Raw genomic sequence first — 18,457 nt, forward strand, 5'->3', positions numbered from 1 at the left:
TTGGTCATTGTAAAGATTCTTTACACGCTGAATCCATAGCAGTTAATGAATAAACATTTGACTCACTGACTGAAGAAACATTCAAAAAGTGGTTCTTATAAATGTCGTTCTTTTAAACTTTTTATACATCAAGGAATCATGTATCATGGTTTCCACAAATATATTAAGCAGCACAACTATTTTCAACTTTGATAATAATAATAAATGTTTCTTGAGCAGCAAATCAGCATATTAGAATTTCTGAAGGATCACGTGACACTGAAGACTGAAGTGATGATCTGAAGCTATAGCTTTTAAATTACATTTTAAAATATATTAGAAAAGAAAAGAGAGTTATTTTAATTTTAATAATGTCTCACATTATTATTGTTTGTACTGTTTAACCTAACAGACCACTAAAACTCTAATAAGAGTTAGTTGACATGTAGTTGCAAATTAATGAGAATTAGCAGAGTTACTAATAGTTGATAAAATATCTAAAGTTGACTATTGAAATAAAGTGTAACCTAATATATTATTTAACTTACATTGTTAATCTGTCAGGAGACAGACATAAAGTCATGTGTAAAGCTGTTGTTGACATTCTCAATAGAACTCAAGGTATGAAATGTTCTATTCCATGAGAACATCTGGAACATTCTTTCACACTAATTGTTTTGCTGGTTGCTAGGTGCGGTTTCAGTTAGATAATAGGCCTGAGGAGTGTCTTGATATAATACATTAAGTTATGAGACCAGTTTAGGCATGAAAAAGCCCTAGGCACATACTAACTTGTACCCAGCATTTGTTTTTGCTACAATGTTGCTAAACAACTCTTGACAGAATGACACAGTTCCTGCATTTTTTTTTTTTTTTTTCCTGCAGTGTAAGATAAATCATGCAAAAAATCATGCAAAAGTTCATGGAAAGCAGTTTCTTTTTAATGAGAGACTTCAAAATAAATACATAATTATATATACATATATACAAAGGATTCTTTTATACTTCACTTTTACATATCAATTTACCTCTTCAGACAAAGGAATCATTGGTATTATTGTATTATTAAGTGTGCAAATTAAAACCAATTCAAACTTATATAAAAGTATCATAGTAAACATTCACATTTCACTTCTTCAGCAGCATGTGCAAACTAGCAAGCACTGAACAAGATAGTCCATTCAAGTAAGTGATATGTACAACAATGGGGTGCAAAAAGTCACTTTTGTACATCATTGAAATCCGATAGAGATCAAGTAGAAATGTGGACGGCACGTGTCTCAGTCCCATCTTAACACAACGGAGCAACATTTGCCATTCTTCCCCAGGTCCTGTGTACCAGACGGTCTGGGTAATGTGGGCCTTTGCATGGCAGGTTTTTCATCATCTGTAGCTCATGACTTCTGACCCCGGGCCATGCAGAAAGACGCTGAGGACTTGGTGTAACGAAGTTCCGCCTGCTTGGTGTCACTAGGCGAGGTTCCAGTGCCAAGTTTTCCACAAAGTTCCGCCTGCTTGGCGTCGCTAGCTGAGGTTCCGGTGCCACATTTTCCACATAAATCTGGTAGTTTTTACCCTTGTTGTTGTCTACAAATTTCATGTTGCTATTGCCGGGTCGGAACACCACTAAGAATTCCACACGCTCCTTTGGGTCCAGCTCAGATGGTAGAGACACATTAAAAGAAAACAAGTCAGTCTCCAAAGTTGCATGTGGTTCCCTAACATAAGTGCATGCAATTTCTTTGTGGCTTCGCCATGAGTCAAAAGTTATGTGGACAACTACAGTCTTGTCGAACTTAATGTTGCAGACCCGTACGGCTCCGCTCAACACCCTATCAGTCAAGCTACAGCTCTCCAACTGTACTAAGGTTTCCTTCAAGCTTGCACGGTCTGCAATAGGCTGTGGGAAACCAAGCTTCAGTCGCAGTCTCACACTCTGCATGGGTGCTCTAGCCTTCACGCTCTCCACTGGTTGTGGGGCATCTTCAGTTTCCGTCTCCGAAGGGTCAGTGGTGAAGATGCGCACGGTGGCAAGAGCAAGACCTTTAGCATCAGCAAATACAACTTGCTTCTTCTTGCGTATTGTGCCGCGGCTGGGAGAGTATGAGGACAGGGAGCTGCTAGAACTGGAGGAAGACAGTGAAGATGATGGGGAAGGAGGTGAAAGTCTGGCTCTTTGAAGCTCTGGTGAGGACAAGTTGGATGAAGAAGACCTGAGAGCGGACATGCCAAGGAGCTGAGACACCGGTGGGCTAACCTGCGCATACATGGCCAATTCCACTGGCATCACATGCTCAGGGAAAGAGTAACTGCTGAATCCATATGGTCTGTGAAAACACACAGGGAAAAAGCGATGTTAGACAATTACAGAGAAGATATGGTTCTTGAAAATACAGAGACATACAATGGGTTCAAAAAATCTGAAATAATATTATCAAATCTAATTTAAACCTGGAAATTCTGCACTCATTTGTTACGAAAAATAATAAATTATATATTATCTATGCACTGTTAAAAATAAAGGTTCTTTAATTCTTTAAAATAAATTTTTGGAACATTTATTTTTAAGTTTGCAAAAAAAACTTCAACAGTTCAGAGTTTTTCAATTAGCATGAATTTAATTCATAATTATAGTATAACATTTATAATACAGAATACGATTTTAAATTAATTTATTTTAAAATTCTAAAAATGCAAAATAAAGAATTTTCACAAGTGATCTCAGACAATGTGGAACAATGTGACAAAGTTTTGTAATCAAATATCAGTTTATTTTATCTTACACTGTAACTTAAGTAAAGCAAATAGATTACTTTCTGTAATATCACATGCATTCTGTTGTTCGCTGGACTACTAAACTTACTTTGTGATGTTCATTTTTGGAGAACAGTCAGGTGAACGTCGGATGAAGATGATTGTTGATAGTGAAATGTCTGCTGGACAAGAAGAAGAAGAAGAAGAAGAAAAACGTAAGTAAAATTTTAAGTAAACAACGAAAGAGTAACGATCTTAGACTTTTGGGTGAATCTACTTAATAAAAACGATTCTTTTTAGTAAAAGTGTCAGGTGAAAACTGTTTACAAACGTAATGGTTAGTAGGTAGCCTCTTCAGTGTTAAAACATACAGAATGATAAAGCCCTTCACTCACCTGTCAATGAAAGATGCGCTGAAATGGATTTTTGAAGTGGTTATGAGAAGTAAACATAACTCTTTGCCATCCAACAAACCTTCACTCTCACCCTACTCAAATGAAAGCATGTGTTTAGCGTTGTGTTGTTTCTCAGGGGTTTTTAAAGTCCTCTCAAATGGGAGGAGCTGATTTTCATTTTCAACGAAAGTAGGCTAGCCTACTGCACACTTCAAGAAGCGTCACGTGTTAGGTTGAGTTATCCGTTCGTTCAAATTAATGTTGATTATTTTCCATTGAATGAGTAACGAGTGAATAAGAAAACAAAACTTGACTTTTCACACTAGTTTATAATTTACTTAATAAGGTCAACAGTAAACATAAATAACAAGAGAATTCTCTGAGTTTATTTATGAACATCATGAACATTTGGAAATATTATTTTAATAAAATATTGAAACAAAAGTGTATGTCCAGTATATTTCTAAATGATAAAATACCTTGAATGCAATTTAAGTTTCTTTGGATTAAAAATGTCAAATTATTATTATGATTTGTACTAAGGAGCTTACACTTTTTTTGCACACTAACAGGGCTGTCACAGGGGTTTCTTGGCCCCAGGCTACCCTCTGTTGTTATTGCAGAAAATATTCTGCAATGTTTTCTGAAAAAACTCCACAGAAACATGAATAATGTGGTGTCACTTCATATTGCGAATATTATATTGCAACATCTGTAAACTAGGAAAAATTGTTCTGTGACTGTATCATAAAACACCAAACAGAAAATATCCCCTACCTGACACACTCATTTAGCTGAATATGTGTGTCTGATAGTGTGTGTTAGGGCTAGTGCCATGGTTGGAAGCCACTGTTGTGAATACTCTTCTTTTCACACTGTCTCTAGTTTAATTTTTTTAATTTGACTACTTAAAAAGTCCAGCACTCAACATGGACCACAGGTTTTAATGAAAATCATCAACATTTTAATAAAAGATTTTTTTTAATTATTATTATTCTACGGTGACCGGGAGGGGACATGTTCGGTTCACGAGAAAAATATCTCGTTCCCTCACCATATGATCTCGAGGCCACGATTTTACATCGCGTGGCCACGACATAAGGATGTCGTTACCTCGACAAAATGATCTCGTGGCCACAACTTATTATCACGTTCCACGAATTAATATCTCGTGGCCACGACAAAACTAAGTGAACCGAACATGTCCCCTCCCGGTCACCGTATTATTCTCATAATTTGACTAAATTATAGCTTTCGTGCTTGGAAATGATATAATAATATTTCAGTCATGACAACTCTCGGAGTGAATTTTTTAACCAGGGGCATGGAATGTATATTTGCTTGATTTTGGCATACAAGGTCTGCTATGCTACTGCTGACCAAATACAAGAATTTGTACAGCTTAGTTAAAAAAAAAAAAAAAAAAAAAAAAAAACAAAACAAAGAATATGCTGATGCAAGAAAATATATAAGAACCCCATAGCAGATCTCTACAGGTGGTGCTGGGGAGGAGGAGGGGTAAACAGAAGTTTTCATAATCACGCAGCAAGGCGATCGCAGGCTAAGGTAAAAATATATGGTTACGGTACATTTTAAAAACTTTATTGGGGTGTGAATTTGTTGGTCATTAAGGACAATGTCACAACAATTGCAACTTTATAAAGTTTAAAATTGATGTAATTTTCACTCAATAAAATGGTTTAAAATTAGTTCATTCTTTGTTTAGATCTTCAGTTAAAAAAATAAATTAATTAATGAACCAACCACTTTGACATGAAAGTGCCCCAAAAGAAACCCATATGTGACTCTTCCATATATGTACATAGTATGTGAAAGAATTCTTTGGCTATATTTAAAACAATGACTGCTCTTGGCTTTTCAGATGCATAATAAGCCAATAGTTTTACACACAATGCATGATTGCATAACATTACATAATTTGTATTAGCACAAACTAAACTATTTTAAAAAAGATAGATGTCATTTTGATTGGATGATTCAATTCTGTTTGGATAAGCTACATTTGAGGTCACTGTAAAATACAGATAAGCATGGACAGTACATGTGTATAATAATATAAATGACTCTGTCCTTTAAAAAAAAAACAAGAAGTCACTTGAGGTCACAAGTAATGGATTGTCATTTTCTAAGAAACACTAAATTTACTTATATTGTAGATCACACGCTAAATAAGACCTGTTGCATATTTGGAGTTTGAAATGAGGTCATTTCAGTTTATAGGCCTATATAAATTTTAGGTGATCTAATGGCAGGAGGATTTGAAAGCAAAGTCCTCCAAATCTCTGGAAAAAAAACCTCGCCCTAATAGAATGAGAACATAGTCTGATGATCTAAACATTAATTACTCTGAATTTTTCCATTGTTTTTCTGCAATTCATGAGGACTGGTTGCTAAGTTTTGATTATATAATAATTGTTAACAAGATTCATGCTCAAATGCAATGCAAACAGTTAATGCTTATAATAAGCTAATATAAATATTTTGATAAATATAAACAGCAAGTCTTACATTGAATTCTTATGTTTGAGATTTTCAAAAGCTCACAGTGGACCCTTATGCTAGCAACGTAAAGGTCACTGATAAAATGTATGCACTGAATGCAATGTAAGTTGCTTAAGGGTACGATTACATGATACTAATGTACTAAAAAGTAAAAGTTTTTCCTTTGCATTTTGGTGTATAGTCGACAACATTGTCAAAACGATTAGCATTCACACAGATCGGCGAAAATGGTCACTTTTTGAAAAAACACTACGCGCCTATAGAGTGAATGCGTAATTCACATGCACATGACATCACTGTTTTCACAAATTCGTATTTTGTAGTTTACATGAGGATGGTATCATTTTCAAAAACTTGCACTTTGAAACCCATTTGCAAAAGTTTGCATTTTCACACCCCCAAAATGCTGTTATCATGTAAATGAAAGGCCAAAAGCCATTAAAAGTTTTACATTTTAGTTGGAAATGGTGTCATGTAAATGGCCCCTAAGATAAAAAAAAAAGAAATGCATGAAAGTAAGTCACATTACTAGGGATTAATTAAATAACAAGCTAATTTCTACAATAAAGCATGTTGATGATATGATAAAATTCACATTTTTCTTTTTTTATTTATATGACACTTGCAAACAAAGTTTCTATTTAACATTTTAAGCATGGATTGGCTGATAAAATCTATAAAAAGAAAAAAAGTCCAAGACCTTTACATTTTTCATATGTAATCAAAGCTGTCAATCAAAGGGTTTTTGGCTAAAATAGGTTGGTATTACAAAGACATTGAGGATAGCTCCACAGAAATATGATTAATGTGGTGTCACTTCATATTGCAGGTATTATTGCGGCATCTGTAAACACGGTGAAATCATCCTGTGACATTGTGTCAGTAAAATGGAAATTTGATACATTGAGCTGAATCAGTGTTGGGAGATATGCTATATAAAACATGCAGCGTTAGTGTTAGTACAGGTCATTGCTGTAAAGAGCCCTCTTCTGAACTGTTTTCACTGTAGGGTTGAATTAGCAACAGATTCTGTCATCTACTGAAGGTTGTTTACTGGAGGTTGTAAGCTAGCATACACCGATCAGACTTAACATTATGACCACCTTCCTAATATTGTGTTGGTTCCCCTTTTGCTACCAAAACAGCCCTGGACTCCACTAGACCCTAGTCTCTTATGCTTACTAAGACTGCATTTATTTGACCAAATACAGTAAAAAAAATAAAATAAAATAAAATAAATCATTACAATTTAAAATAACTTTTCTATTTTAATCTTTTAATTTTCAGTGTCACATGATCCTTCAGAAATCATTCTAATATGCTGATCGAGAAACGTTTCTTATTATCGATTTTGAAAATCGATTATCGATTTTTTTTTTCTTCTGGAAACTGATCATTTTCAGGATTCTTTGATGAATAGAAAGCTTAAAAGAACAGCATTTATTTGAAATAGAAATCTTTTGTAACATTATTACATGTCTTTACTGTCACTTTTGATCAATTTCATGCATCCTTATAAAAAGTATTAAAAAAGTACCATGTATCATGGCAAAAATAGAAAAACAAAATATCTAAATAAAAAACACATATACTGGTTTATGTAATTTAATTTAAAATTTATGCTCACAATTTAGAATAAATAGGTCTTTATTCATGGATTTATGCCTATATATTTTAGGAAGGGGGTTAAGAAATCATCACATTTGAAAAAAAAAAAAAAAAAAAAAAACCTGTTCTGAATTATTTAAAGCAGAAGATGTAGAACCCGTTTGTGGCCATAGCGACTTGCTCTGTAAACATGAGGAACACCTAAGATCCAAGACTGACAATTTTTGAAGAAACATTTAACATAAAATACGAAATTGCATACAGCTGATTTCAAACTGAAATATTTGAAGCAGATTTTCTCATATTCATATTTAAAATGTCCGGCATAACTTGCCTTTATTTACCACAAAACAAAAGCTGTTACTTCAGTAGGTGCGTGTACATTCTTGTTTCATAACATCATAATAGGGATAGTTTAGGTGGATCTTGCATATGGTTGTGCAACCAAGACCTCTAAGTTCTCATCCAACAAGTTTCAGTCACTCCTTATGATCATAGATGATCGATCCTACAGCCTTTGCATGTTATACACAAAAGAATTAAATCGCTCTTTTTGTTTTGTAACCCTTTTGGAATGCAGATCACTTTCAATCCCTAACTGACGTTATGTTGTCATAAGATCTAGATGCCACTTGGTTTGATGTTTTGTGTGTAATAATGACATTGATGAACGGCTAAAAGTGGTTTAAGCGACCAAATACTTTTTGGTGCCACTGTTTGTACGTTTTTGCATCGGTCTATCAGCATAATTAGGTGAGCTTGGTTTTTATGAAACATTCATCATTGTTTTTTTGTGCATCTTGTAATTTCTCTCAGGTTTAGCATCTACTGTATATGTGCCTCCACCTTCCTGCAGCTCTCTGTCTCTCTCTCTCTCTCTCTCTCACACACACACACCTAATAGAAGTATTAATTGGCTGTGTGGACTTCACTGAATCGATCATCTTAGTCTGTAAAACCACTGCATGCGCGCTGATTGAACGAAATCAATAAGGATTGCCTCAGCAAACTCAGGTGATCAATTCTTCTCAACAGGTAGACTGTTGTCTGGGAATTCTCATTTATTGGAAAGGCAGCACTGGCAAAGCAAATGTCACCATCTCTGCTCTCCAATTCCTCTACTAATCTCTGCATTGATCTGTGCAGGAGCTGGACCTTTGTGCACACTTTGATCGGTTTCAGTCTCCCAGTTAGGCTGGTTAGGAAGGTTAATGCTTTCCCTTGTGTTCATGTTGTGCAACTGAAATAAAGACATATTAGTGTCACATTAGTGTTGTGCTATAATGTCATGCACTGCAAAACTTTCTTCTTCTGAAACTACTTTTTATATCAGGTACAGCTAATCAGTATTTCCCTGTTAGAAAAACTTGACAAGAATGCAGCCCAATTTATATAACTAAATAATTAGGCCTTGGTTTATCACTCCTAAATCTGGAATGTGGATGATTATGCAGAACTGGTTGTCTAGGAAGGCATTTTAGGTCAGGTTATGTAAAATTTTTCCCACTTTCTTTTTTTATTGGTAACACAATATCAGGAGTGGTGAATATAAAGTGTCTCAATTAAATAGCTGTAGAGTTAGATCGTTGTTAGTCAGAATTTGACAAAATTTGTTGTGCCCTCAAAATGTCCAAAAAGATTGATTGTTGAATTCGGAAATAAATCCACTTAGTCAATGTGGGCCATGCCCATTGTGTACTGAATGTGTACTGGGAAAAAAAAAAAAAATAAATAAAAAATTATTAATCTGCCAAACTAATCAATGAATCAGAAGTCTTTTAACAGCTTTTAGACAGGTAAGGCAAGGCAAGTTTATTTTATAGCACCTTTCATACACAACAGTAACTGATTAAAAATAGATTTAAAATGTATTAAAACAGTTATAAAACAGATAAAATACAGTGCAATCAGTCGGATGTACAGTAGCACAGTGCTCATTCGGTTTTCATTTCGATTCCAATAAGGTAAAAAACCAAAAAAAAAAAACAAACAAAAAAAAAACCTAAATATCATTCATATCTATTCTTTGTCTTATTGCAAAACATTTCATTGTAGCTGAATACCATGAACAAAAGTCAACAGGCTAAAGAACACTTACACAAGGAACTTTTGGTTTAAAAATAACATGGCAAAAACTAGCCAAACTAATATAACTTACAAGCATTATTAAAGACAAAATAAACACTCAGTAATTAAAAAAAGAGCAAATCACCTAATTAGCAATCGCACAAATAAAAATATAACTGAACAAAGATACGATTGAAAAACAGTGTTTTTTAGATTTTCAGATATTCAGGTACAGAAACTGTATTCAAATGTAAAATACCTACACTTTATAAATAAAATATACATTACAAATACATTTACAAAAGTTATTCAGTCAAGAACAGCAAGTGAATTTTCTCTGCCTTTTGTTGTTTGATTAACGTTATTGAGACGGCAGCAGGAATATTAGGCTGCTATCACTTTAAGAGCTGCACGGATCCAATAGACATGCGTTTTCTTTGTCAACTGTTTACGTTAACTTAAAGGTGGAATGTGTAAATTTTAGGAGGATCTACTGACAGAAATGCAATATAACATACATAACTATGTTTCAGTGGTGTATAAAGACCTTAACCGTTATGTTTTTATTACCTTAAAATGAGCCGTTTCTATCTATGTACACCATGCGGGTCCTTTTACATGTTAAGTCACCATTTTGCACCAGCATGATTCTACAGTAGCCCTAAATGGACAAACCGCTCTACAAAGTGTATTTGATTGCCTAGCTACTCTCTGCTGTCTCAGACTACGACATATTTGTCCTGTTTTGGCCACTGTAGCTTCTCTATATTGCAATTCGCAACCTCACTGCTAGGTGCCGCTAAAATTTACACACTGCACCTTTAAGACATAACCGACGGCGTTTACGAGGATGTTTTGACATTTTTGTGTATATTTGTCTGTTCAAGTGCAAAAAGATGCGGAATGAGAACTCGTTCAGGATATCAGCGCACTATACAGTATGAGAGGCGGCTTTCTGTGCGAGCGCTCTGGATGTAGGTTCAGCGCAGAATACAGTGCGCGGGTCAAAAGTAACTGATTGAAGAGAAATCAAAATTTTAATTTTTATAACAATTATCTGATTCCAGAATTGGAATGGATTTTCGATTCCCAACCCTTTTTCTAACGGACTTGACCCTAATCATCTGAGTGATCTGTTTACATTCAATGAGCACACAGCTATCTGTAATGTAGTGATTTATAAACAAGTAATAGGACTTTAAAGTCAATTCTAAATGTATCTGGAAGCCAGTGTAAAGACCTGAGGAATGGTGTGATGTGTTCAGATTTTCTGCTCAGAATCCTGGCAGCAGCGTTGTGTATGAACTGCAGCCATCTTATGGTCTTTTTTGGGAAGGCCAGCAAGGGGTCCATTACAATAATCCACCCTGCTGGTGATAAAAGTCTATAGTTTCGGATGCCCAGATACTTTTAGAAGAGAATAAGAAAATCTGAGCAAAAACAATAATGCTTCAGCATCTTCGTTGCATGAACCTATAAAAAAGCAAGCCAATGTGTTCACAACCAACAAATGACAATGTGTAACCACATGATGGCAGCAAAGCACCAGGCAACTTTTAAGTGTCTATACTCACTTGCAATCTGCAGTGCAGTACAGGAAACACAATATAAACTACCATTAAACTATATCATCTTAATCAAGGCTTAAATATGCTTACCTATGCTTGTGGAACTGGCCATGCAAAATAATACCTCACAGGAGGAAAACCGTGTTACGTAATCCATTTTTAGAGAATAGATCTGATGGAAGAGTTGATTGATTGCAGCACCCTGTGAAAAGTGGATCAAATCTTTGAGGTTCAGCACAGGTGTGTTTCACAGGAACATCATGGACTGAATTCAAATGCTGTGATAGAACCTGAAGAGTAAGGCTTTTTTTTGCTATTGTCTTGGAAGGTACAACTAGCCTTTTTCCATTTCCTTATTTAACATAAAGGTGGTTATCTTATGTTGGATTTATGCTGGAAAAGCTTTTGCTTGAGACTGCATAATAATAAGAAGCCAATGCAAACAGACACCTGCATTTTCCCAATGTGTGAACTTGACATACCAAAATTGTGTCGCTCTAAGTGACTCCTTAAAAGATAGTAATTCTGGTTAAAGCAGTTTTTGAAGATTTTGAAGCCATCAGTTGGTACATTTGAACCTGCTGAAATGCTAAAACAAAATCCCTTGCCTGTCTTGGTCACAGCTGTGCTGAATCTAGACTGATTGTTTCCCAAAGATGAGACATGTGCCTTTTTTTTTTTTTTTTTTTGCCACATTTGGTACCCCCTGTGCCATATAATCTCACTGTCATTTTTAATTTGAAATGTTACATAAAAACAAAAACAGATATATGACAGATATTTGCATTTAAAATGTCTTTCTATTCCTGGAAACAGACCAAAAATATTAGGTGTGTTCGACTTGAAGTGGCGCAGACCGATCGTGCATGACATCAAAGTACCACCAGAGCGATGAGAGAGCAGATGACTCTTTATGCTTTCGAATCGCTCTCGCGGTACTTTGATGTCATACACGATCGGTCTGCAGAGCGTCGCTTCAAGCCGAACGCACCTAAAAATGAGTCATTCTGCACTTGTGGGTGTGTCCACATTTTTGTCCAATCAAATGCTCGCTATGAAAATGCCCCTCCCACTAATAAGACCTGCATAACTAACAATAGCAAGTAGAAAAGACAATTTACCTTTGTGACATACTATCTATTGCCCCCAACTTCCTGTTTTAAAAGGAAGCAAGTCAATGCAGGAAAGGCAACTGCTCTTTTCAGCTGGTCATTAAAGCAATTACGTCTATATGGCTTTGTCGAAGGGCCCTCTATGAAGTGATTCCATTGTTTGTTCTTTTCTGAAAGCCGCAGTGCTTTCTGAGGATGAAAATAGTATGCCATTTTGAATTTGCCTTTCATTAGCATGTTAGCGCAGCACTCTGGGAAATCACAGCTCATTTTGCTCCCTCACTCTTTATGTAAACCTTGGCAGCTGTTTGATCATTTCTGTTTGAAAGGAAATCTTACATCACAGTTTCCTTTTATGCTATATTAGCAGAACTGGGATGCCAACATAGTGACAGGTCAAAGAAATTAACAAAGCCTAGCGGTTAATGATCTAACAGAAGAGCTGTATGTTCAAATCCCGCAAGAGTTGATCTATGAACCATTGAACCCTCGAGCAGGGCACTTAACCTCAAGTTGCTCCAGGAGGACAGCACTCGTAATAAGTCGCATCGGCAAATAGCGCTTGGCAATCAACTGCTAGTTGTGAAGCCTATCTTCAGCCATGCTGCCTGACAACTTCCAGACTCAGCAAAGCCTGGTTTTATTTCATACTCTGAGGTATATCTACATTTTTGCCTTCATACAAAGAGTTTTTCAAAGGTTTAAATGGAAAGGTAATGAGATTATCTCAAAATGAATCTCAACACCAGAGGGACCAGAAATTTCATCTCGATTTTTAATAATATCATTGAAATCACATTCTGTTGGTTTTAAATGATGAAGCATTTAATTGCTTGAGAAATGAGAGAGTTGTTTATTGGAAACTGAAATTCAATAGGAAGCATTCAGGGGTAGTTTTCCAGCTGCTTCCTATGCGCAAACCTCCATTTAACAAATCTTCATTATTACTTTATTGGACTGATAATATACATAAACCCATTTGCATAAGAACATATGGGCTGCTGATGAAGTGACAAATGTGCTAATCGGACTTTGGCAGATGTATGATACTTCCTTTTTGTGTACACTGAGCAGCCTCTGCTGTGAGTCTGGTGTTTACAATGGTTTTTGAGATACTCAGTGGGCTTGAGGTTAAAACGGAACCAAAGAAAAAGTCAAGGAGGAACAGAAGTTCCTACCATTTACAACTGGAAAGTGTGAAAGCTCTTTCTAAAGGTACTTCCCTTGTGTCTGTTGAGTGACTGCCATTGAGTGCTAACTGCGGGTTATGTTCAAGGGCTGTGAATGAATCCGTGGTTGAGGGTTTCTGACTAAAGGCCCAGGTGACCCTCAGTAGGGGCCATGAGTCTCCTGCGCTCATATTGGAGCTGAAAAGGCTGAGTGCAGAGAAGTATAGAGAAGAAACTGGTTTTGACTTGGATTTTTATTCTTACGGTCAAAACACCTCAATCATTCTGGCTAATCGGTTTTGTCCTAATGCCACTGAATTCTGTTATGTTTGTCTGTGCCAGTCACGTTCATTTGAGCACATTAGATTATTTTCATATCTGATTTCACTGACTCTGAATTTCTTCCCATGTAACAAATCAACTATGGTCTCCGCCTGCTACAGTAGCCACGCCCCAAACTTAAAAAACAAAAACAAAAAAACAATGCTCTTAATGTTTACACTTTAGGGGGAGATAAATCTGTGAATGGATACTAATATTATAGTAATGGGCATTTACAGTGTCATGCAAGGACAGGTCCATCAATCATTTTTCTTTCAAATTAAGATGGTTGAAAAACATGGGGTGATGCAAATTTTTCCACCCACACTTTTAGAAGTTATATGGGTATGAACAACATATGTTTACCAGTCTCTTAAGATCAGACATATTCCAACCAACCCACTAACATACAATAAATTACTGTGCAATACTTAAAATTTATTGCAAGTCAAAGATATTTACATAATCACAAATAAATTAAAATAAAATTAACCAACTTTAATAAACCAAATGAATATTGTTTGTTAAAAAAAGTATTTTAATATATTAGAGATACATATAAAGATCACACTTTAATACTATTAAATTAATAGTAATGGTAATAATAAAAACAGCAGCATTTAATATGTTGGTAAAAAAACAAACAAATAAATAAATAAATATAAATGGTCACTTAAAAATTTAAAATCAAAGAAATAAATGATCACACTTAAAGGGATAGTTCATCCAAAAATGAAAATTATCCCATGATTTATTCACCCTCAAGCCATCCTTGGTGTATATGACTATCTTCTTTCTGATGAACATAATCGGAGATATATTTAAAAATATCCTTAGACCTCCAATGTTTATAATGGTTGTGAATGGGGGGGCTGAAGCCAAAAATAATGCATCCCTCCATAAAAAAAAAAAAAATCCATACGACTCCAGGGGGTTAATAAAGGCCTTCTGAAGCAAAGCGATGCATTTTTGTAAGAAAAAAAATCCATATTTAAAACTTTATAAATTCAAATGACTAGCTTCCGGCGGATGACTGTAAGCATTCTGCATATACACCTATATGAAGATATGAAGATGATATATGAAGATGGTCATATACACCTAGGATGGCTTGAGGTTGAGTAAATCATGGGATAATTTTTGGGTGAACTATCCCTTTAAATGATATTCAATTACGATAAAGAAGTAAGTAAATAAATAAATAAAAATCAGCATTTTATACTGTTTAGTTGGTCTATTTTTTTATTAAACCAAGTGAATATAAATGATTACTTGAAAATTTTACGTCTGATATTTAAATAAAGATAAACAAATCAATCAATCAATCAATCAATCAATCAATCAATCAATCAATCAATCAATCAATCAGTCAGTCAGTCAGTCAGTCAGTCAGTCAGTCAACCAATCATCCAATCAATCAATCAATCAATCAATCAATCAATCAATCAATCAATCAATCAATCAATCAATCAATCAATCAATCAGCATTTAATATAATGTTTAGTTGTTCTTGTTTCTTTTTTTATTTTCTTTTTTTTTTTAATAAACAAGGTAGCCGGTGGTCATTTAGTTGGATTTATATTGCAGTTCAACTTGACATTTGTTGTACAGAACTATACATTAAAATTCACGTTAACATTAATTCCCCCTTCACATCTGACTTCTAGCAGATATGGAGACTTTTCCCATCGGCAGACACACAACTGCAAAAGTGAGAGGGGATGGTGGGGAGGGATGTATAACAGAGAGCTGTTTGGAACAAGTTATCTGCGGCTCTAGGACACAATTCATTTTCAACGAGTGGGCGCAATCCCTTAAAATGGCTTTCAACAATACTTGATAACAGGCTTCTGTAATGACATCCTTTGTGCACTGTCGGTAAGTGGTGTTTAATTTTTTTCTGATGTTTTTTAAAGGAACAGGCACAAATCATTTTAAAATACATCAGTCATTGTAAAAAAAAAAAAGTTGATTTATTTTTACTTATGAGTGGTCCCAAGCCCCCTTCCCAAATGTGATAACTGTGCCATGTTATTGTGTCTGAGCCACACAAACAAACAGACTGCAATTCTGACATTTAATTAAAACATTTATGATTTAAAGGTAGGGTAGGCAATTTCGGAGAGGCAAGCAAGCTTTTAAAGCATGAGATCCCACCTTCACTTCAGAGCATCTCCAAAGCCACGCCTCCTCCAAAACACATGAACGCAAAGTCTGCAACGCATCATGAGATGAGAGATGCCATTAAATTACCTCATGTCTCAAAGCACATAACATTACAATTGTAATGAACATAAACATCTTAAAGAGCTCTTACTTGCACCTGACTGCAGCAGATTCATTTCGTCATTGATAGTGTTGACATAGAAATGCATAAATCCGAATCTGAGGATGTGAACAGCTCGGATGGAAAATTACGGGTTGCCATCTCGTAATTACAGTTACAACATGGTGTGAATGCAGTATAAGCTAAGTTTTGGTTCAGGAGGAACTGTAAAAAGCAGCTACTGTTTGTTTGTGGTGCTCGGTGACTGTCTGTCTACAGCTCTGCATAGCCTCATGGAACGTGCTGATGATGTGTGATGTTTGTACAGGAAGGGTGTGCGGAGGTATGGAAATACATATGTTGACAGACAGGTAGGACCGAATGCAATGTTTGGACGAACATTTTTTGGTCCTGAGACTTCCACGGAAGAAATATGTACAGTACATGTTTTAATATTTAGACCATTTCTATTATTGACTGTTATCAGGATATAATCTCGCATACCCAGACCTTCAGAGTGACGGCAGAAAGTCTAGACTATATTTAATTGGCCAAGGACCATCCAAGAGATTGTTTGTCTGACATGAAACACAACCAATCACAGTTCATTTTATTCCACGTCATGTTTAGGGACGTGAAAATGTAAAGTTGATGTCCTTACAATAACAGACTGGTGTGCATCTAATAAATGATTATTTCAAGAACGTTGTGCAAGTTTACTGCAACAATGGAGCTGGGAACTTCACATACTTTTCACACACTGCTAAGCGCTCTTTGTCACTGTAAACGCTGTAAACACGACGGCGTTCTTCTTCCACGAGGGGGTTTGGCGTCACAGCATTTGTTTCCAGGTGGACCATTAAAGAACACGACACACACATCTCCCGGACATCCTGTAGAATTCAACCAACCAGATGACAACTTTGAAAATCCTGAAGTGTTTCCAGTTAAGTGTGCCATATGCATTAGCTGTTCAGCCAACGGTCTGTGGACGTGACGTCTGAGGCTGAGACTAATCAGGATGTGAAGAGAGTTTCAACCAGTATGTTTATATAAAAAAAATGCCAACCCTACCTTTACACATGATATAAGATTTAATATAAGGCTATAAAAATGTGTAGCTTTCAATACTAAAGGCCACTAGTCTTACTGACATTATATTGAAAAGAAATAAATAATAAAATGCAGGATTACAGTAATGGAACCTAAAATTAGCAGGTTCAGCCAGGAACAAATTCATTGTGAGCAGGGACCATGTGTACCACTCTGTGGGAGTGGGCAGGTGTGGAATGAGATTCACAGTAGTCTATAAAAATCAGTCTGTACAGACCTTTATGCTGCAGTGAAAAAGATTTAAATGGTCTGATAGAAAGTTTGGTGCTATATTTTCACCAGAGTGAGAAATGTGATGGCATTTTACATGTTGTAGATCTTTTATCAGTTTTTTTTCACTTTTTCTATTTTAATTAAGTTAGATTGTTTTAAAAAATACTTATGAGGATTTAAAGTATTTAAAGTATATAAGTCATCTTGTGGTCCCTGGTACGTTTTCTGGAGCCTCCAAATGGGTTCCGGCCCCTTGCATGTGAACCACTACGCAAAACAAAATGTATGAACCAGTTGAGTAGCTACAGTAGAACTGAATTACTCACTTAGACAGGCCTGACCAACCCTTATTCAGTAGTGTATTAGATGGTGTCCTCATTATTGCAAGAACATGACAAATGAAGAAGAATATCATCTACTTCCTTCTATTTACAAAAGTTTGGCAATCAGGTCAGGGGGCAGGAGACAGTGAGAGAACAGCTAGGCTGTGCTTTACTCAAGGGCTGAGAGAGGAAACAGGCCCTAAGTGATCTAAATGAGGAACTGCTACAGCACAGCTGTTGCTCCATTAAGAGTCTCCTAAAGGATCTTCACAAGGGGCTCTTACAGAAAACCAAAACAGGGATCATGCCAGAGGACCTGTAAGTTTTCCAAAGAAAATGGTTTGCTAGTAAATAAAGAAATACATCTGCTGCAACTGCTCATGAAGTTAATATTATCCCTTGTTGCATGTTTGCCAAGAGCTTAAATATGACGCAACATGAATCTTTTATTTGCATTAATATTCATGGCATACAGATATTTTGGGCCAGATACTGTTTTAATTATTTGTAACTTTATTTTTATCAATGCTTTTCAGTATTGAACAAACTATATGTATGTTTAGTCAAGTCATGGCAAAATGTATTTATATAGAATATTTTAAAGCAACATAATTTGACCCAAAGTGCATAATTTAGAACAGGGGTGTCCAAACTTGGTACTGGAGAGTTTAGCTCCAACTTGCATAAACACACTTGCCTGAAAGTTTCTAGTATGCCTAGTAAGACCACGATTAGCTGGTTCAAGTGTGTTTAATTGGGGTTGGAACTGAACTCTGCAGGACAGTGGGCCTCCAGGAGCAGGACACACCTGATTTAGACAAAGAAATAAAAAACAGATTTTTTTTTTTTTTTAACAAATCCTTTCTGCCATCTGTAGCTGGTAGCAATACATCATAGGATTGTTTTCGCTATGAAGGACATAACCGATACTACCTTAAAATTCGGCATTACTCAAGACGCCTACTTTTTGTGACAGACTTTGTGTCGGGAGCACAACTGTGATGCCTTAAAATTCTGCACCTGTTGGCAGCTCACTAAGTTTTGAA

General features: G+C 35.7%; 1 protein-coding gene across 2 annotated transcripts; it reads right to left on the minus strand.

The window, feature by feature from the left end:
- Positions 1-898: 898 nt before the first annotated feature.
- ppp1r3c2a (protein phosphatase 1 regulatory subunit 3C2, duplicate a) lies at positions 899-3,278 on the minus strand. Of its 2 annotated transcripts, none has more exons than XM_048173400.1 (3): positions 3,129-3,278; positions 2,843-2,915; positions 899-2,306 (listed from the first exon to the last, which is right to left on the minus strand). In XM_048173400.1, exons 2-3 carry the CDS (start codon positions 2,854-2,856, stop codon positions 1,271-1,273), a joined length of 1,050 nt encoding a protein of 349 aa, XP_048029357.1. In that variant the 5' UTR covers positions 2,857-2,915; positions 3,129-3,278; the 3' UTR covers positions 899-1,270. The 2 variants fall into 2 exon arrangements, with proteins under 2 accessions (XP_048029357.1, XP_048029350.1); XM_048173393.1 differs by having other exon boundaries at positions 2,843-2,912; positions 3,129-3,276.
- Positions 3,279-18,457: the final 15,179 nt, after the last annotated feature.

This window comes from Megalobrama amblycephala, linkage group LG2 (genome assembly GCF_018812025.1).
Source record: "Megalobrama amblycephala isolate DHTTF-2021 linkage group LG2, ASM1881202v1, whole genome shotgun sequence".
Taxonomy (NCBI): Eukaryota; Metazoa; Chordata; class Actinopteri; order Cypriniformes; family Xenocyprididae; genus Megalobrama; species Megalobrama amblycephala.